Source organism: Mustela lutreola, chromosome 1 (genome assembly GCF_030435805.1).
Source record: "Mustela lutreola isolate mMusLut2 chromosome 1, mMusLut2.pri, whole genome shotgun sequence".
NCBI classification, from domain to species: domain Eukaryota; kingdom Metazoa; phylum Chordata; class Mammalia; order Carnivora; family Mustelidae; genus Mustela; species Mustela lutreola.
The window spans coordinates 91318091-91339861 of record NC_081290.1 but is presented as its reverse complement, the minus strand read 5'-3'; the positions used below and the strand labels follow the sequence as shown (position 1 = coordinate 91339861).

Genomic DNA, 21771 nt, shown 5'->3' with positions numbered 1-21771 from the left:
GGTTTTCATAGCCTTTGAGATGTCCACTCATTCTCCTTATAGTGAGGCAGAATGCTGCCTTTATAGATTCTTGTTTGGGGTATGAATAACTGCTGAATTTTGTTCTGTTCATTGGTGGTTGGTCCCCCAGGCAGCTGTCTCATGGGGAGGAGCAGGGAGGAGAGGTTTCTGCTAGTGTGCAGTTGAAAACTGTGCAAATTCATTGAGGTGAACAAGGTCCACTCAAGCTAACACTGCCTAGGGGCAGAAATCCCATGTATCCCATATTGATACAGAGTAAAGTTGCTACCTGGCTTTCTTTCAAGGTAGAAGTGTTACCTTCTGCTTATAAAAGTAACAGATGACTGTAAAATGATTCAGATAGCATAGGAATGAGTAAGGTAGAGAGTGTATGTACATCTGCAGCAATCCCATCCTCTCCGAGATGTGTCAAGGGTTTGCTATAACCTTCTCTCAGGCACACTCATGTTATTATATTTCCTTCAATTTTAGGATTCATATTTTAAATTTTCACATCTCTGGAATCTTACACATCTTAAAGGGGATACACACAGTTACAATAGTGTTTGTCTTACTAATAATCATGCCACACAGCTGTTGGAAAGAATAAGGCAGCCCTGTAGGTAGTGACATGGTAGGAGTGCCAGACAAGTTAATGGAAAGGAGAGAGCATATGCTATACTACCATTTATAGATTGATTTTTAAAAGATGTACACTTATATGCTAGTATATGCATTTTCCATTTCTAGAAAGAATCACAAAGAATAGGTAAAATTTGTCTATAAGGGAGAGAGTAGAAGGGGAGGAAGGGATCTTTCTTTTCATTGTACACCGCTTTCATCGAAGTTTGTATTTTACTTGTTTAAAATTAATTGAGTCATCAAAAAGCAAAATGATACTACATATTACTATGGGTTCATGAGCATGAAGTCAATATATAAAGTCACATACAGGGAGCATGCATACCAAATTCGTTACAGTGTCTGCCCCTAAGAGGGAGGGAGGGAGAGGAGTGGCCTGTTAAAGGAGATCATATGTAGCTATGAAGTTTTAATCCTCATAAAATTTTTTAAGCAAATATGACAGTATGTTAACATTTGTTAGTGATGGGTGGTCTGTATGTGAGTGTGATATTATTCACTGGTACTTCTTTAAATTTTGTTCAAAGTATAAAAATTGAAATAAAATCACATCTCAAGGATACTACTCCAGAGCCATCAGAACTTCTAAAATTAGGGGTGCCTGGGTGGTTTTCTTAGCTAGCATTATCCTTCAGCTCAGATGATGATCCCAGAGTCCCAGGAGTCCTAGGCTCCCCACTAATGCGTGCACTCTATCTCAAATAAATAAATAAAATCTTTAAAAAAAACTTCTAACATTATAAAAAACAACAATGCCAAACAAAGGAGATAACGAGTGACTGGCTCTCTAAATACAATGTTAGAAGGACTATGAAGCTGTATAACCATTTAAGAAAATGGTCTGGCAGTTTCTTATAAAACTAAAAAGAAACATGTATTTCATGAGTCAGAAAATTAATCACAGTTATTAACCTAAGAGAAGTGAATGTATGTCCACAGAAAGACTTGTACAAGAATATTTATGGAAGCTTTATTCATAAGAGCCAAAAATTGGAAAGAGCCCAGATGTCCATCAGTAAAAGAACAGATAAACAAACTAGTATGTCCATATAATCAAATACCATTCAGCAATAATAGGAAGAAATATTAGGAGCAATAGTAGGGAGGAAACTATTAATACATGCAATTCCATGTTGATGGCACTCTAAAACATGATGCTGATGATAGAAACCTTACACAGAAAAGTGCATACTCTGGAAATCAATTTTATGAGGACCTGCAACAAGCAAAACAAATCTAGGGTGGAAAAAAAACCCAGAACAATGGTTGCCAGGGAAAGAAGGATGTTAAAAGAGGTGGGAGGCTGATAGAAAGGGATGAAATACTTCTAAGGCTGACAGTAATGTTTTTCATCTTGAGAGAGATTAGGGTTGCCCAGGTGTATCCATTTGTCAAAATTCAGTGAGTGGCTACTTAAGATATATGCACTTTATTGTAAATAAGTTTTGCCTCAAAAGGAAAAATAATCTGTAAGAAAATAGTGAACTCTCATGAATGATATGCATGCTGGAATATTTAGTGGGCAGTATTCCTAATTACTGCCCGCAATTTACTTTGAAATGCATAAAGAAAAAGATGGATTGATGAACAGATGAAATAAAAGGTGATAAAAACAAGTATAGTTAAATGTTAATGATAGAATCTAGGCGTTCACTATAAAATTCTTTTAAATTTTCTGTATGCTTGAAAATTTTCATAATAAAATTGTTGAAAAATAGTTAAAAATTACTTCTAGATATTATTGAAAACACACATACACATTATATTTAGCATGGATCTCTGTCATTACACATCAGTTTACCTTATCTTTATTAAACCCAGAGATTTTAAAGAGGATTTTATGGACATTAATATTAAATTTCTGGGACCATCCTATAAGAGACCATACTTAAAATAAGTAAATACTGAGCACACTTCTTGACTTACAAATATGAGACTATACTGCATATAAGACTGGCTTCTAGGAACAGCCTCTTCTCTGCCCCACTCTACCCCCAAAGAGAAGGCAGCATTCTGCCACACTATAAGGAGAATGAGTGGACATCTCAAAGGGTATGAAAACCACTCTCCATATGCACACTGTCTCTCTTCTGTTTCCTCCTTCCCTGAGGTGATGTAAAGCAGACCCCTTCGTCCCCTCCCCCAGGCCATTGTACCGCTCGTATCGGCTGATGGCCAGCCCATGAAAGGGGACAAATCTGCTCTCTGGTGCAGATGCTCTGCCTTCAGTTCAGGTGCTGTTAGGTATTCATTAGGTCAGCCAACCTCAAAGGGTCATTATAGCCAAGCTGATGTCCTTAGGAAGTTGGGAAGTTGGGAGGAGAATCTGGGTGGAGCAAAAGGAATCCAGGGTTCAGTACAATTTACTGGAATACTGCAATGGGATTATGCTCAAAGTTCCAGCTAGAATTCAAGCTTTTCTTCACCTATTTGACTAGCTCTACTATAGTACCTTTTGTCTCTGCGTGTATGTGGTATCCACCATTCAGGACATGAAGTGAAGGAATGACAGCTGTGTTGGGGGGATGTCTCAATCACAACATCCATTAACACCATCCTAATATCACAAATTTTAAATAAACATCACTTCTTATCTTTTTTCCCAATGAATCATATATTGAGTACCTCCTTCCAAGTCAAAACAAATGCTTTCTAATCAAACAGACTTAAGGTTAGGGTTAACCCTAACCCTTTGCCCCTATTAAAGCAGCTTAGTAAGACCACAAATCTCAGGCTCTATTAGCTTCCTTCACCAGAACATCTGGATGCTGAATGTTGAAGCCTGAAACTAGGTATAAAGGTCACATGATAAGTCTTAGTATTTGTCACTATGTGACATTCCATATTTCCTGAATCTACAGATTGTTACAACAGACCCCAAAGTGACCCTTTTCTTCACTGTTTGCTATATGGGTTGTCAAAAAACACAGCTTGTCAGATTTGGGTTTTCCTAGTAAATTGAATGACTAGATGTTTCTGCATTATATAAATAGTCTCCAGTTTTCTGTTTATAATAATAATTATAAGAAAACAATAATAAAAGAAGAATTGTAGAACTGCTAAATTACTGAGTTGCTATTTCCTTTAAGATTTTCAGTAATCTCTACACCCAACGTGGGACTCAAATTTATAACCCCGAGATCAAGTCACATGTTCCACCAACTGAGCCAGCCAGGTGCCCCTTGAATTGCTGTTTTTATCATTCTTACCTCATTTGAAGGAATTGTGGCAAAGGGTTTGATGACAGCAGCTAATGGAATCTGAGCTTGCTTGGCCATATCTGACGTGCATGGGAAACAGTATGTTGTGCAACGAATGTATCGAGGACTAGCATTGCCTGAAATGTGTAAAGGAACACACTTAAAATTTGCTGAGAAGGAAAATCTTCCCTGAAGTATTTAAATATTTATAATTCTAGATAACACATTGCCTTATTTGTATAACTTTCTTCATGATTTCTAAAAATAGTATTGTGCAATGCTACAACCTATGTATATATTTATATTTATTGAATGTCTACTAAGTTTTAGACACTGTCCTAATTGCTTCCTTGTAGAGCTTACGTTCTTACAGAAGATACAGACAATAACTATTAAACCCAATGAATGAGTAAATTGCACAGGTCATTACAAGGTGAAAGTGCTATGAAAAAAGCATATCTGGTTAAGGGGTAGGAGGAGGCTGACTGCAACTTTAAACAGTTACAGAGTGGGCCTTATTTAAAAGGTAACATTTGAGTAGACTCCCAGGAAGCAAGACACTCAGGCAGGTGGCTGGGGGCAGGGCATGTCCGACCTGGTGGAGCAGTCACGAGAGGCCTGTGTGGCTAGAATGGAGCACATGCTGGGTACAGCAGCCAGTGAAGAGTTCAGAGAAGTAACAAACATTATGCAGTAACCAGAGGAGAAATGGTGGTGGCAGGGACCAGGGACCAATAACCAGAGTTACTGACAAGTGGCCATATCCTGGACATAATTCGGAAGTACACTGATTGTTGATGGGAGTGATGTATGGGGTGTGAAGATGGGAGGTGGGAAAGAAAGAGAAGATCGAGAATGGCTCCAAGGTTTTTGGCCTGAGATACCAGAAGCATGATGTTGCCACTAATTGACAAGAGAAAAGCTGCAAGAAGGGAAGAGGTGTGTTAATGGGATTGTGGGCAGAGATCAGGAATCTGGCTTTGGACATGTCCACCTTGGGAACTCTGTAACAACTAGATACGTGAGTCTAGGCACTGGGCTGAAGATACACATTTGGGAATTTTCTATAAAGAGCAAACTAAAGCCGTGAAACTACCTTAAAACCACCAACGAAGTAACTGTGACCAGAGAGGATGGCCAAGAACTAAGCCCTGGGTCCTCTAACATAAAGAAGACAGAGGAAAAGAAGAAACCAGTTAAAGGACTGAGAAGGTTAAAACAAGGAGCATCTGGTGTCCGGGAGGTGAAGAAAGTACACAAAAGCATGTCCTCTGTGCTGTACTGCTAGATCAGCAAGACCACAGGATGTACGTGCCATTTACAGTGACACAGATGGAGCTAGAGAGCCATTACACTAAGCAAAATAAATCAACCAGACAAAGACAAACACTGATTTCAGTCAAATGTGGGAGTTAAGAAACAAAATAAATGAGTAAAGGGAAAAAAGAGAGAGGGGCAAACCAAGACAGACTTTTAACTATAGAGAACGACCTGATGGTTGCCAGAGGAGAGGTTGGGGGGACAGCGGGTGAAATAGGTGATCGGGATTAAGGAGGGTCCTTGTCATGATGAGCACCGGGTGTTGAATGGAAGTGTTGAATCACGATATTGTACACCTGAAACTAATATTACACTGTATGTTAACTGGGCTTTAAATAAAAATGTAAAAAAAAAAAAAAAAAAGCCACCATTGGAGTTAACAATATGGAGGTTGCTAGAGACCCAGAGGACAGAGTTTTGGTGGAATAGGGCCTGGGGTGGGAAGCCTGCCTACAGTGAGTTTGAGAGAAAAAGAACTGGCAATAAGCCTTTCAAGTTGTGTTGCACTGGGGAGCAAAGAAAAGAAGGCTAGCTGTAAGGAAAACAGGTCAAAAAAAAATTTTTTTTTATTATTTAAGATAGGAGAGTATAAAGAGAGATAATGATGACATAAGAGAAAGAGGGAAGGCTTATTGTAGCAACAGACTAGAGCAGGGCACAGCAGGAGAGGCTGGCTTCTGACTGGAGCACAGATCATTCCTTTATGGCCAAAAGTAGAAAGGCAGAGCACAGGTGCACATTAGGGCAGGGGCTGATAGAAGGGTGAGAATCTGTGGAAGCTCTCTTCTGACTGCACAATTTTCTTAGAAAGGAGGACATAAGAGCAGTTAAAAGAAAGGTTGGGAGAGGTTGCAGGTTTCAGGAGGAATGTGAAACAGTTCCTAAGGAGAGAGGAAAAGTGAAAGGACTCGGGGAAGTACAGCGTGCTGGGAAGCACGTGGTCCTGCGTTTACGGGGTGGGCAGCAGGCCGGGCTAGGAGCCTTCCTCTGGCCAGGTTTTGCCGCATGGGTGGGCCGAGAATGAGAGGAAAGCTGGACCTCAGAAAGCTCAGTTTCTTCTGTTCAGCTTTAACCTATTACTGCCAGATTCTACTTTTTAAGACCAGCTAGAAATCTGCATTTTTACATAAGATATTCCAATTTTATATAATGGCAACTACTTCAAATAGAAACAAAACAAAATATTGTGCACGACAAATTGACATGAATATAGGCTGAATCCAGTTGTTGTTGGTACCATGTTTCTGCCGTTGTCTCTCAGAGCCTCTGCAGCAGAGCCCAAAACTGGATTCATAATGATGACAGTAATTGCCAGCATATTAGGCATCATTTTAAGAGGTTACATGTGAACTCACTTTAGTCTCACAATTGCCCTATGAGACTGATACCCTTAAGACCACATTTTACAGAGGAGAAAACTGAGACATCAGGAGGTTAAGTGACATGCCAAAGCTTAAGGGGTGTAGAGTAAATGACAAAAGTGGTATTAGAACCCATTATAATTCTTTGCTATATCCCAGATAAGTTGGGTCCAGGTTCTGAAGGATGAGGAGTTAAGATCAAGCCTTCTGCCGATGGGTAATGAAGGGACATCTATTTTTTAGCAAGGGCAATATAATCACATAAACACTTGAAAAAACTAAACTACCAGACACTGACAGCATCTGGGGTCAGGAAAACATTAGAGACAGGTAGACTGGTCATCACAGAGTCCAGGTAAATACTAACATGGGGTAAAACAAGAGTCTTGGCAGCACAAATAAAAGAAAAACAAATATTAGGCAATAAATGTAAATACGCTTGAACCCCTGTTATTGTTAAACGTTTCACATAACTTAGACAAAAAAAAACTTAGACAAGATCTTCCTCATTAAATCACACAAGACTATAAAATAAGAACTTTACACAGACTGTGAAATAAGAATTTTTGAATATTTTAAAGTGTATTTTAATTTTTCTTTGTACTCAATTTTTACTAGCCAAAATTACTGACAATATATTGAAACTGAGTGTTTGTTCTTTAAAGGGTTTTTAGCTCTTGACAGTGAAATATGCATATGGATGAGCTCATAAGGGACAAAACAAACTTCGTTTCAAGAAGATAATACACACAAAGATAAGATTTCTTAAAAGCCATTGAGAATTTGTTTGGGACACCCGACTAGCTCAACGAGCTAAGTGTCTGACTTTTGATTTCAGCTCAGATCATGATCTCAGGGTCCTGGGATCAAGCCCCAAGTTGGGTTCCACACTCAATGTGGAGTCTACTTGTCCCTCTCCCTCCCCCAACTCATGCTCTCTCTCTCCCTCTGTCTCAAATAAATAAATGCATACATACATAAAATCTTTTTTTAAAAAGGCACTGAGAATTTGTTTTTATAAACAGGAATGCAAATGTGGGGCATGAAAGATATGGCTACAGTAGATAACTTAGCAATCTCAGTAATTAAGAATCAAAACTCATTGCAATAAAGAGTTTTAATAAAGAGCTTTATGGGAAATCTGACTGGAAAACATTCAATGAATTAATCATCCAGCAAATATCTAGGAAGCTAAGCCCCTGCTAGAGGCTTAGGGACAGAGGCAAGTGAAGCCTCAGGCTTCAAAATCTGGTAAGAGAAAGTGATAATAAAAGCAGATAACTGGAAAATGGCATGGTAAGTATCACAGAGAGCAAATTCACTAAGTAGCCCAGGGAGGCAATGAGTCAGCCACATGAATCAGAGGTGACTATGCAAAATATATGGTACTTGAACAGGGTCTTGCAGGATAGGTAGAAGTACAGAATCAAGGGACGAACTGAGTCTCAAATTAGATTCTGTAGCCAAAGAAATAATATATATATGTATATATATATATAATTTTTGTAGGCAACAAAAACATTATTTTTTAAGTAGGTGTTTTCTTATTGGAGTCACTCCTAACTAGCTGTGTAGTTTTGGGCAAGTCACTTAAGTTCCTTGGGCCTTAGGGCCCTCACATCTTTAAAGTGGGAGAGATAAACCAATGAAGGCCAAGGTACCTTCTGCCTCTGTGTTCTACTTATGTCTGTGAATTTCTGCACATGTATGAGATTTAGGCTGCATCTGGAAATTTCACTAGTAAGTATCAGCTGATTAGCCAGGCCAGACAAAGGGGCTTCACAGCACAGGGCCAATTTCAGGGCTCCATGGCAGGCAGCTCTCTCTCCTTGCCAAGGGTTGAACTGCGGGAGAAATGATGATGATCTGGACCTTGCCACTCCACTGATCCTTCCTTTCTCTTCCTGAGCCTTCCATGCTCTTTCTTTACATCGGCCCAATGATCCAGTAATTCCACTTCTAGGGATACACCCAAAAGAACTGAAAGCAGGGACTCAAACAGATGCATGTACACCAGTGTTCACAGCAGCCACGTGGCTGCTATGGCTACTCAAAGTAGCAAAATATCCTTCAACAGATGAATGGATAAACACAATGTCTATATATGTAAAAGCGAATATTATTCAGCCTAAAAGAAGAATGAAATTTTGATACATTCTATACCATAGATGAACCTTGAGAATATTATGGCAGGTGAAATAAGCCAGACACAAAAAGATGAATATTGTATGATTCCACTTACATGACCTAGAATAGGCAACTTCAGAGACAGAAAATAGAATAGAGGATACAGGGGCTGTGGGGAGTGAAGGAAGAGGGAGTTATTGTTTAGTGGGCACAGAGTTTCAGTATAGGATGATATAAAGTTCAGGAAATAAGTAATAATGATTTCATCATGTATGATTTGGCTTGCCATAAAGAATGGAATAATTATATATTCCTGGAAAGAACAAACCTGCACAAGAACAGAGGATAGCACACAGAGGATAGCTAGTAGAAATAAAGCTCAGCCTTTCCTCATCCCAGTTCAAAATTGGAAAAACAGAACCCACATGTTAAAGAATCTGCTGAAAAAAAAATAATAACTGGGGTTAGAACCAGGTATGCCAATTTTCTCAAGTGTTCAATCCACTACTGCTCTACTCATGCTATCTTGGCTAGGTTTCTAACGTAGTAAATAAGGTAAACCAAAGTAGGGTATGTACTAATTTAACCCCATAAACTAAAATAATTTTCTTAAACTGATATATTGAGCTCTACCTCACCAGAAACTCTCTAGACTGCTGCAAGTAGAAAATAGAATGCAGTTGATAATACATTCTCAGTTCTTGAGTGATAGATGGCAAATTGATTCCCATTATCACTTTTGGAGAGGTTCCCCATCAAGGATAGCATTACTGAAGGGTGTCAGTGTATTTACTTTTAAAAAATGGTGAAGACTTTCAAAACCTCAGTGAAAAATACTATTGACAATAAATACCTTGGTCTTGTATCACACAATCTGTAGTGACCAGGGGAGGGACCTGGCCTCTGGAATTGGTGGCATAGACTTGTCCTCCTCTGGTGGCTCTGTCATTCTCGATCACCTGTATCTGATATAAGATATCAAGAACAAGTTAAAATAAGTTAAGACTCTTCCAAACATCCCCTCCCTCCCCCTCTTTCATTATTCACATACACACAAATAGGCATTTTCTAAATCCTTTTAGTTCATTTCAGACCAAATTCTCACTGAGAACCTACTTTTGAAACATACAATTTTAGAGCAGCAGCTGCTAAATTCTCTTCTGTAATACTCTGAGTTCTGACCCTTCAGAGAACTTCATTTTTATTCATTTTTTTTATTGGAACCATAGATAAGCATTAAAAAAAAAAGATTCTGGTAGAAAAAGAAATTAAAATTAGCTTTTAAAGAAAACACCTTTTATAGTTAAAGGAAAATATACAAAGCTAAAAATCATTAAATTCAGAAGAAATGATTTACTATACAGCCTAAAACACCTTAACTTTTTTCTTTAAATCCCTCTTGACCCTCAATTTGCCTTTCAGGTTCTTCCACCTCACCCCTGCTCCATGAGACAGTAAAAAAACAAACAATACAGTGTTCCCACAGGGAACTTGACTATTGTATAGATATAAGAAAAAAGTCCCTAAGGGTTTTGTCATCTAATTTGGAAACACTTCATATGTAAAGATAACAATTTGTCTTAAAAAAAAAAAAGATAAAAATTTGTCTTTTGTTGTAGTTGCCTAGGGATGAAAATAATAAAATCCAGTAGCATGGAGTTAGGAAGAAAATAATAAGGCAACCTAATAATTATCTTCCTCTTTCCCTTTATCTCCTCCTTGCTCTCACTTCTCTGTCACCAAAAAGAAAAGATCAGAGGCAAGGGGTTAAAAAAAAACAAGAAGAAGAAAGTAAAAAGAGAAAAAAGAAAGAGAGATAAATGAGCAGGTGCCCAGAATACACTACCCAGCTTTGGAGGATATGTCATTTTCTATATTCCTAAAGAAACTAGTAATATGAAAATTGTCTTCCCCCAAACTCTGAAATGTTACCTTCTCCATTTTGCCCTCCCATCTCATCCAATCCAGGCCTAACTGGCACTGATATCATTGGTTTTTTGGCATATCAGAGGTAGATTTAACATGCCTTTATATCCACACATTTCTGTTATTTCTAATTTCATAGGATTTGAATTTATTAAATTAAAATATACAGAATATGCTCCAACCATAACTATAAGATGCAGATGAGACCAAAAGCTACCATGGACACAGACAAGACACAAACAGAAAAATCAAAACACTACTATTATATCCTATATTTTTATCCTAAGCTTTATCTGGTTCCTTCAAAATTGGAGAACTTTTTATAAAATCAACATTTAGGGTAATCATCTCAACCAATGAAGTGTCAAACATGAAACCAAATTAAAAGCCATAATAATCTGCATATTGAACATAGTTTCCAGACTTCAAATAGATTATATTTCCTAAAAATTTATTTTTAAATTAGTTGTTTCCAACTTAAAAGCACAGCCTCCAAAGAAACAATGTTGTATGTGGTAATTATATTTCTAAACTAGTTCACATCTTGGCTGTAATACTATAAAGAGAGTAAGAAATATTAAAACACTTCCAGTAATTTTTTAAAAATATAGGTTATTAAGTTTTTAAAATTTACCTCAAATGGATGTTCTCAAAAACAGGCTTGGAGATTTAACAATACACAGAAATTTCAATAGAGATTTTTACAATGACTCAGTACATACAGGATTTTGATTTGATGGCAGTGACTCTTGATAATGCCAAAGCTACCTCAGAACATATAGATTATTTTTCCTTCAGAAGACGTGCAACTAGAGTTACTTTTGTGCTTGTCTGGTAGGAAGAGTATTATGGAATCATAAAATAAAATCAGGAAAGAAAAAAAAGATTCTCTTGAGATAAAGGAAGAAGAAAAGTAAGGGAGGAGCAAGGTCAGGAGAAGTGTGCACACATCTGCTTTAAGACAGGTTGCTTAAAGCAGAATTATCTGAGCTTCAGGTGAGACTGGGGGGACAGGAAGAGCTCCATTTCTGAATGGTCCTCCTGCAGATACAGAAAGACAATGATGGAGGCGCCTGGTGGCTCAGTGGGTTAAAGCCTCTCCCTTCAGTTCAGGTCATGATCCCAGGGTCCTGGGATTGAGCCCCGCATTGGGCTCTCTGCTCAGCGGGAAGCCTGCTTCCTCCTCTCTCTCTCTGCCTACTTGTGATTTCTGTCTGTCACATAAATAAAATCTTCAAAAAAAAAAAAAAAGAAAAAGAAAAAAGAAAGTGAGGAAGAGTTTCAATGGTGATACCAGTTTTATCATTCTTAAAATATGGATAATACCACCACCTGAAAGGGTTGGAGTGAGCACTTAACTCAGGACTGGCATGTAACAGGAATTCAATAAACATGATTTTACAGCTTTCTTTCCAGAAGGAAGAAATTATTTAGTCAGTTAAAGCATGTCACTTTGATAGAACATAAACAGGCTCCATCTGGCATGGCTATTTAATTACTTTTATTATAAAAATAACACTGGACTGAATCTGTATATATGCATTTTAAGGGTCTTGGATGAATCACATCAATACTGCTTGTTGGTTTTGTTGTTAACCCTCACTCATTCATTCATTCAACAAATATATGAATGTATACTATGTACCAGGCTGTGTTGTAGCTCTTGGAGACACAGTAGTGAACAAAACCAAATTCTTGACCTCAAGAAGCTGACATTATAGTATGAAAGACAGGCAATCAATAAATGTATAAATAAGATACATCTATGTCAAGTACTACTAAGTACTGTGGATACAGAGTGATATGTATATGGGTACCAGGGAGACTGGGATGAATGAGGACAGGAAGGAAATGAGGACATGAGCCATGCACTGCATATATCAGGCAGAGGAAATATCAAGTGGAAAGGTCTTGAGGCAAGAGTAACTTAGCATGTTTAAGGAATAATAAGGAGGCTGGTGTGGCTGAAGCAAAGTGATGAAGAACAAGTCAGACAGCTTGTATGTGTGTGTGTGTGTGTGTGAATGATGAAAGGCATGGCAGAGCCGGGGTGACAAATAATGTAGGCTCTAACAGGCCACTGTAAGAACTGGTGTTTAACTAGAGGAATACTGGAGAGTTTTGTTCTGAGTTGTAGCATGAGCTGGCTTCTAATTTGAATGGATCATCCTTGCTGCTGGGTGCAGGCTGGAAGATGAGGGAGACAGGAGACTTTTACAATAATCAAGGTGGACAGATGGCTGTGGCTTGGACCAGGATGAGCACAGAAGGCAGGACCGGAACCAAAAGAATTAGCTAAAGGACACTGTGCAAGAAAGAAACAAGGATGACTCCAGGATTTGGGGCCTGAGGAACTGGAAGGATGGGGTTGGAATCTAGATTTCAGGGAAACATCTTGAATAAGAATATCTGCATCTTCATTTAAAGCCATGAGAATGGATGGGATCACCTATAGTAGCGTCTCTTAGTGTGCCTATGAATCACCTGGAGAGTTTGTTAAAACACAGTTTCCATGGCCCCTCCCCTAAAGATTCTGAGTCTGTACATCTGGGTGGAGCCTGCAAACACGAATTGCTAGGGAGCTCCCAGCTGATGCTGATGGTACCATCCTAGGAGCAGCGCACTTTGTGGAGTGTTGATCTACAGAGTAAATGTCAACAGAGAAAGGGACAGATCCAAAGACTTACACTTTGGGATGCTTCTAACACCAGGAGGTCAGAGAGAAGAGGTGAAACCACCAAAGTTAGTAAGAAAGAGATAAGCAAAGATGTAAATAAGTGGTGGCATCCCAGAAGCCAAATGAAAAAGTGTTTCAAGGAGGATGGAAGGAGCAGATGTATCAAAGTGCTGCTGATCTGTTGAGCTACATGAGATCTGAGAACTGACCATTAGATTTGGTAAAGAGAGGTCACTGGTCACCTCGACAAACATAGTGTTGGTGGGATTGTGCTGATGAGATCTAAACTGGGATACGTACAGCAGAGGAGTGGAGGGGATAAACTGAAGACATCGAGTACAAGGAACTCTGCTGGAGATTTTTTTTTTTTTTTTACTATAAAAGAGCGAATAAATGAGAGGAAACTGGACAGAGAATTGGGGAAGGGCCAGAGGAGACCTCTTTTAAATTCATGAGGAAAGTTATTACAGGATGTTTCTAGTCTGCTGAAAATGATCTAGACAGTGAAAAAGTGAAGGTTATCTTCAAGCAAGTATAGATGATGCAGGAGAGAGGCGATATGATGGCCAATTAAAATATGTCAACGTGGCTAGGCTGTGGTACTCGGTTTTTGGTCAAACACCAGTCTCGATGTTGCTGGGAAAGTATTCTCTTAAGTGTCTGACATTTAATCAGTAGACTCTGAGTAAAGTAGACCCTCCATAATGTGAATGGAACTCATCCAATTGTTTAAAGTCCTTCAGAGAAAAAGACTGAGGGATCCCGAGGAAGAGGGAATTTTGTGTCCGGATGCCTTCAGACTTGGGCTGAAAAATCAACTCTTCTCTATGTCTCCAGCTTGCTGGCCTGCCCTGCAGATTTCAGATTTGCCAACCATCACAACAGAGTGAGTGAATTCTTTTTTTAATTTTTTTTTTTTAAGATTTTATTTTTTTGACAGAGAGCATGAGAGAGCACTAGCAGGGGAAGCAGCAGAGGGAAAGGGGAAGCAGGCACCCTGCTGAGCAGGGAGGCCCATGTAGGGCTTGATCCCAGGACCCTGAGATCATGACCTGAGCCGAAGGCAGAGGCTTAACTCACTGAGCCATCTGGGCACCGTAAGATAACTCTTTTGATAGAAAGACAGATTGAGGGTAGGGAAGGAAAAAATGAAACAAGATGGGATTGGGAGGGAGACAAACCATAAGAGACTCAATCTCACAAAACAAACAGGGTTTCTTGGGGGAAGGGGGGCTAGGGATAGGGTTGTTGGGTAATGGACATTGGGGAGGGTATGTGCTATGGTGAGTGCTGTGAAATGTGGAAGCCTGATGATTCACAGACCTGTACCCCTGGGGCAAATGATACATTATATGTTAATAAAAATATTTTTTAAAAAAAGAAAGATAGATGATAGAGATATATACACATATATCCTGTTGGTTCTGTTTTTGTTTTTGTTTTGTTTTTTGCAGAACTTGACTACTTTAATACAGGGGATATTTGCTGAAGGGTTGCCCTTGAGAGGCCATAAGGGATCTACGAGGTGATGGCCTTGGTTGGGAGTATGAAGCAGTTCATCCACAGTTAACAGAAGGGAAGGGGGATGAATGGGCATAAATGCAGGGAGATGTGATGGTACAGCATGCAGAGGTTCTCTTTGGATTGCTTCTATTCTCTCCATGAAATAAGAAGCATAATTATCATTAGAGAGTCAGAAAGGGGAAGGCAGTGCAAGGAGTTTGAAGAGAGAAGAAATAATAGTCACCAGGAAAATGGGAGAGACAGTGGAGCTGGGTGATGGCTTTCAAACTTGCTACACATTAGACTTAGCAGGGAAGTTTTGAAAAATCCCAATGTCCAGTCCATATCCCAGCCTAATTAAATGAAACTGGCTGGTGGGAGCAGGCACCAATATCTGTATAGCTTCAGCAGTGATTCTTTTGTGCAGATGGGTTTTAGAATCACACAACTATAGGTTCACCTTAGTTTAGTGTCATGAATTAAAAGTGAGACCAGTATGCATGGTGTGATTGTTCTCAAGTCACAGGTGGCATCTGGGGTATAGGCATGGAGCAGCTAGAGTACTGGTTTAACAACAAATGGGATTTTTCTTTTCTTTTCTTTTCTTTTTTTTTTAAAGATTTTTTTAATTTATTTGACTGAGAGAGAGAGATCACAAGTAGGCAGAGAGGCAGGTAGGGAGAGGGGGGGAAACAGGCTCCCGGCTGAGCAGAGAGCCTGATGTGGGGTTCAATCCCAGGCTCCTGAAATCGTGATCTGAGTCGAAGGCAGAGGTTTAACCCACTGAGCCACCCTGGCACTCCCCAAATGGGATTTTTCTAAGTGAATTCAGTGGAGGGAGTGGGGCAAAGGAATTGGGAATAGAGGTTGTAAGGGATAGATTTATTATCATGGATCAAATAATCAAAGCTGCATAAGAGAAGTGAGAAAGATGAAGGCAATATAAGAGATAAAGTAGTATATGTGCTGCCGAAGCGAGCACTAAGAGATAAAGTAGTTAAGTTATAAGTCCTGGTGGGTGAATCATATTCATCTTTGAGTCCTAAAAGGAATGAGCTAAAAAGATAGGAGGCAGTGGTTGGAAAATGAGATGCTTTCAACTGAGAGTCTGAAGTGTTCAATAATTGGTAATCTCAGGATCTATGGTAAGACTACGGATAACTGAGGTGGGTTGGATAAAAAGAACACTGAGGACAAAAAGATCAAGAACTGAAAAAGCAGGGAAATGAAAGCTTCTAAAATAGTACAAAAATAGTACTGGAGAAATTAATGGTGAACCTGGAGTTAAAAACTTCAGAGAATGAAGTGGAATGACCCAGAGGGTCTGTAGATGTTACAGAGAGGAAAGAAACAAATGAAAATGATGGATTCAATGTAAAAATATTATATTCCTTTAACTAGAATAATGACATAATATTAAACTATAAAAGTAAAGGCTGGTAATATAATTATCAATAAAGGCACTAAGAGTTAATCAAACTTAATTTCTAACATGTTATAAGAAGCTCTATGAGAAACCTTCAAGTTTATATTCAAATAAATATAGAATAAGTGGGTAGATCACAAAAATAACTAAAATCCTCTATGCTCTCTGTGCTTTTTTCAAGGACTTTACAGCTCCTCCCATCCAGAGCGAGAGTCTTATCTTTCTACTCCTGGACTCTGGGGAGATCTTGTAACTTGCCTTGGCTCAGAGAATGTCACGGAATCGGCAACGTTTTAGTTCCAAGCCATGGCTCAAGAGGCCTTCCAGATTCCTACTTTCTGTCTTAGATCTCTGCCACAGCCGAGTGAACGAACCCAGGCTAGCCTGCTCAGTGACATGGCCCAATCAGTCCCAGCTAACAGATGGGTAACCAAATAGCAGTCATGAATTATACCATCTGTACTTGGCTTGGTACCCCGCCCCCTACCCAACCAAAGGTATATCCACGTTCTAATTCTTGCAATCTGTGACTATTACCTTACGTGGTAAGAAAACTAATTAAATTAAATGTCTTGAAAGAAGGCCCTCAGTCTGGATTATCTGGGTGGGCCCTGAATGGAATCATGTATAACTTCATAATAGAAAGACAGAAGGAGTTTTGAGATGGATGCCCAGAGGAGAAGATACAGAGAAGCGGAAAAGGCAATGTGATGACACAGGCAGAGATTAGTCATACAGCCACAAGCCAGAGAGTGCCTGTAGCCACCAGAAGCTGGAAGAGACAAGGAATGGATTCCACTAGAGAGCCTTTCAAGGGAGCACAGCTTCAGACTTTTCGGCCCCCAGAACCATAAGAGAATAAACTCCTATTGTTATAAGTCACCCAGTTTGTGGTAGATTTGGCACAGTAGCCACAGAGAATTAATATAACATCCTAGACCATTCAGGCTCCAGGCAAACATCCAGCTGACCCCAGATGTACAAGCAAACCCAAACCAAATCCATCAAGCCTGGCACAGATTAGCAGAACTGCGCAGAGAACCCGCTGACTAATGAGGATTAATAAATAGCAGCTATAAATTACTAAGTTTGGTGGTGGTTTGTTACATAGCAAAAGTTAGCAAAAACAGTAGCTCTTTGGGCTATCTCTAACTCTTTGTACTCACGTTCATAGAACCACTTCAAAGACCTAGGTTATCGATTTCATTATTATTCCAAAAGGACTATAGATCTCTGCTCATTGCTAAAGACTTGCAGCTTTTCCTGAAGCAGGGCTATATATTCCTACCCGAACGACCCAGGGCTTTATCATGACTTGCTTTGGCAGAAGGCATGTGAGTCGTTGTGACCACAACCACTCAGATGTATCACATCTGAGTGAAAACCTTAAGAGCTATCGCACCTTTTGGTCAGCTCTCTTTTCTCCCTTTCTCATGATAACAACATGTCCCATGTACAGGCTGCCCCTTCATGCTGGCTTCTGGAATGATAAGGGCACACACAGCAGCACCTAAAGACAAGTGGCAGCTGCTACAGCCTTCCTGTAATCTAAGGGATTATGGTTGTAAGCAAACTGGGGATTGTGCATTATGCAGAATAACATAATAAAAAGCTGACTGATAGAGTTACTAAAGAATAATCTTCCAAAGAAAATAACTTGAATGGAGAATTAAGTTATAGCTCTAATTTATATGAAACAGTTTCTTTTATTGGCAAAATGTAAAATACTTGTTTTCACTTTCAGTGGGTATCTTATTCTTATTGAAAAGCATCCTTTATTTATCTAAACTAGTATGTTTGTATGCTCTGACTACTACTTACTCATTGAACAATCAATAAATACTGCTAATATAGGCAAATATAAATGTCAATAGTATTGCCAAGTTTACGTACTAAAAAAAAATCTCCATAGGCTTTCTGTCATGGAGACCCCCACTATGCCATAACGTAGCCTCCCTTCCCCAGACACAGAAAGAAGGAAGCCTCTATGTGATGGGTATAGTGCTCCAACAATAAAGGACAGGAAAATGCTAACAAACTGAAGTTTCTGAGACAGTGAATGAAGAATGGTCCTTTGTGAGGGGGACGATGGGAGTGAGAGAGAACACTTACTGGGCTGGGGATTGAGTCAGGATCCAGCTTCTTCTGGAGTTGTGGTGGACCAGCCAACTGCGCAGGACCTCCAGGGAAGCCTCCCGGGTAGGAGAGCTGCCCACCTGCCATCTGGGGACCATAGCTGCCTGCTTGGGAAAAAAGTTTAAAAAGAAAACTATGAGAGACTGTGGACTCTGAGAAACAAACAGGGTTTTGGAGGGGAGGGGGATGGGAGGTTGGGTGAGCCTGGTGGTGGGTATTAAGGAGGGCACGTATTGCGTGGAGCACTGGGTGTGGTACATAAACAATGAATCCTGGAACCTTGAAAAAAAAAATTTTAATTTAATTAAAAAAAAAAAAAAAAAAGAAATGACTAGGACCCAAGGTCTTAGATTTAGGGCTCACTGACAATATTTCTTCTTATTTATGTAAGGCAGAGAGTTAAGTGTGAATATCTATGATTCCCCTTTTCTTTGCACTTGCCATGCTATTCTAAAACTAGCTTTCCTTAAGCGTAAGTGATAGATGCCTTGTAACATAGAGCAAAGCTGATTTCCTAGGTAACCCAAGACCTTCCCCGAGCCCGGCCTGCCTTACCCTGCTGTGGCGAATATCCCGTGCCCAGCGTCTGTCCTGGAAGAGGCGGGGGCTGGTACTGGGCATTCAGAGGAGCAGGCCCAGGGAGCCCGTCCTGCCTGTGTGTTGATGGAGGCAAGGGCGAGGCACCAGGGCCATTTAGTGCAGTGGGTGGTGGTGGGAGAACCTGAGATCCAGGCTGCATAATGGATGGCTGCGGAGGTCGGGGAAGACCCTGGAACAAAGGCGCTGATGGAGGGCCAGGGGGCCCCTGGCCAGGGGGAGCCATGCCTGAACCTGTGCAAGAAAGAAGACCAGACCAATAAATGTTGCACTTCTCAGCTCTCTAAATTCTATGAAGTACACACAGGGACACTTTTTCTCCTGACATAAAACAAGAAGGCATCCCTACAAATCAATTTTTTTTTCCCACAAGATGAATCTTCATTCAGAAAGTTACCCAAATGCTATTTGGGGCATTTTATAAAACTAAAGAATTTTTAAAGGGTAAAAGCAATATTTATAATTTTGGTGAGAAAATTAAGAGGATAAATTTTAACTCCATTGCATTAACTTTACATGATACATGTCACTAGTTAAGAAATTATATGTGATACAAAATCTAGAAAATCATATAGAGGAAAATGTTCTGTAACAAGCATTATTCACATAACTTATACATTCAATAAATAAATATTTTGTGTCCTGTGCTTGACTTGATCAACTAGATCTCAGAGCTAGGTAGAAATAACAAGGGTCACTAACGTGCTTTCTAATCATATGGAAAATAGTTATAAAACCAGATTATTCTAACTCTGATTATGTGAAATTTATTTGCTTCCTGGAGACTTACCCATCTTGAAATCAGTAAAAGACAGAAAATAGAGGGTTGGTTTTTTTTAGAGATGTATCTAAAAAAACCACTTAAAGTAATGGAAACATTCTTCATCAAGATAAATGACTGACTATGCTGTTATTACAGTGAAGGTTCCTTTGACCCTTAGAATATACAGCATTGATACAAATCTCAGTACTGTAACTGTTTTCTCTCCTATTATTCTCTTTTCTGCCTCAAACATCTAAGCTTCCATTCTTTTCATGATGTAAATACAGAATCAAAGCACACTGTGAAACAATGAGTACTATATTTTTTTATTTTAGGGCTCCATTTTAAACAACACAAAGTTAAAACTACCCTCCACGTTTCTCAAAATAATTTCACTGTTCTAATGCTTATTTGTGAAGTCAGCATTCTTTTGTTTTTGTTTTTGTTTTTTTTTTATCATTCTAACGTTAAATGTTAGCTACACTGAGGGTCTTTCAATTATTCTGAAATAAATGGCAGTATAACCAGGAAAAAAATTAATTATAGCCATACATAATACAGATGATTTATTTAAAAATGTCTAAAAAACCACTTCAATATGGTGTGCCGGAATTATGCCTATTTTTTTTTTTGAGTTATGTCTATTTTATTTTATTTATTTCACAGACAGAGATAGGCAGAGAGGCAGGCAGAGAGAGAGGGAGGCAGGCTCCCTGCCGAGCAGAGAGCCTGATGCGGGGCTTGATCCCAAGAACCTGGGATCATGACCTGAGCCGAAGGCAGAGGCTTTAACCCACTAAGCCACCCAAGCGCCCCTATGTCTATTTTAAAAATGGAAAAAACCACCTTTATTAAAAATACTCCTGAAACACGTGGTCAGTGAACACTAATAATGAAACTGTTACCATAACTGTTAATGTGCATAGCATTGAGCTGACTGGCCATTTGGGTGACGGATGCAGTGGATGCAGGACTCGGATAAGATGATTGTGTAGATGGTGAATATGGTGCGTAGGAGGGTGCCCCACTGTTGACAGGTGGAGGACCTGGAAATCTAAGAGGGAAAAAGGGATGTTAAACAGTGTCATAGTTTCATGTACAAATGATAAACAACAAATGTTAATAACCTGCTAAATTAATCCCATCTAGTGGGCACCAGGAAAATGATATTTTAACTTGTCTTTATTATTAATGTGAGCTCAAAATGAACCATGTAGCATCATCACATAACTATGCTCACAAGCTCAACATATCAAGATACTTAGTAAAAAATTCCTAATGTAAGCACAGAACCAGCTTTGGAAATCAAGTTTGAAAAGCAGAGTCCACCACAGCCTTATCTATACCAGGGTGAATGATTAATAGAACAGAACCAAGAAAAATACAATGCTTTGTGGCTCTATCTTTATGATCATTCTCTCTTTTCTTACCCAGCTTTTAAAATAAAACATCACCTGCACTATAATTTCAGTGCCCTGCAAATGGTATTTGAAAGTGAACAACTCAACAAAAAGTTTTGAAATCGTTCATTTTAATCTAAAAATTTCATCATGCTTTACCTTTAATTTATCTTGAACTTCTTGTATATTTCTTTTTCCTTATTTTGAATGAAACAGTGGCCACCATAGAACAGAATAGAAACAGTGTTCCTATTGTAATTAATCTGCAGAATGAAGTTAAAGCGTTGCCTTCTAGTTACATTATGAATTCTTACTAATAAAAAATGAAATTTTCCAAGATGGTATACTCTGAATTCAATTTCTCCATGAACTGGAAACTATGTCCCTAGTGGTGCACACTCTTGCCTTCCATCTTTCACTGCCACTTGAGAGATTAGGAGCAGAGCCTGAGAAAGGCCAGTGGCTGGCTTGAAGTCCCACAACTTATGTGTGACAAAACCAGGACTATCCTTTTCCCAATTCTTAACTGAGCACACTTTCTAAAACATTTTCTCTTGTCATTTTTCTCAATGTATCTTAAATTGAATGATTACTGCAAAAAAAACCCCTTAAAATTAACCTTCATACTGTTATGCTGTAGTATGGTATTTAAGCATATTTCAGAATGATGATAATCCACACTTTAAGTTAAAT

At 39.1% G+C, this 21771-nt stretch overlaps 1 protein-coding gene across 4 annotated transcripts in view; it reads right to left on the bottom strand.

Annotated features, from left to right (window-relative positions):
• The window catches only part of SEC24D (SEC24 homolog D, COPII coat complex component), a 106437-nt gene that overhangs the window by 66644 nt on the left and 18022 nt on the right, over positions 1 to 21771 (bottom strand). For 2 of the 4 annotated variants that reach the window (XM_059169604.1, XM_059169593.1), the window contains exons 4-8: positions 20584 to 20732; positions 18874 to 19149; positions 18295 to 18425; positions 9504 to 9615; positions 3852 to 3979 (exon numbers count right to left, since the gene is read on the bottom strand). In XM_059169604.1, the coding sequence (XP_059025587.1) occupies positions 3852 to 3979; positions 9504 to 9615; positions 18295 to 18425; positions 18874 to 19149; positions 20584 to 20732 (796 nt within the window). The remainder of the gene's footprint in view (positions 1 to 3851; positions 3980 to 9503; positions 9616 to 18294; positions 18426 to 18873; positions 19150 to 20583; positions 20733 to 21771) is intronic. The other 2 variants (XM_059169612.1, XM_059169622.1) reach the window with 2 other exon arrangements.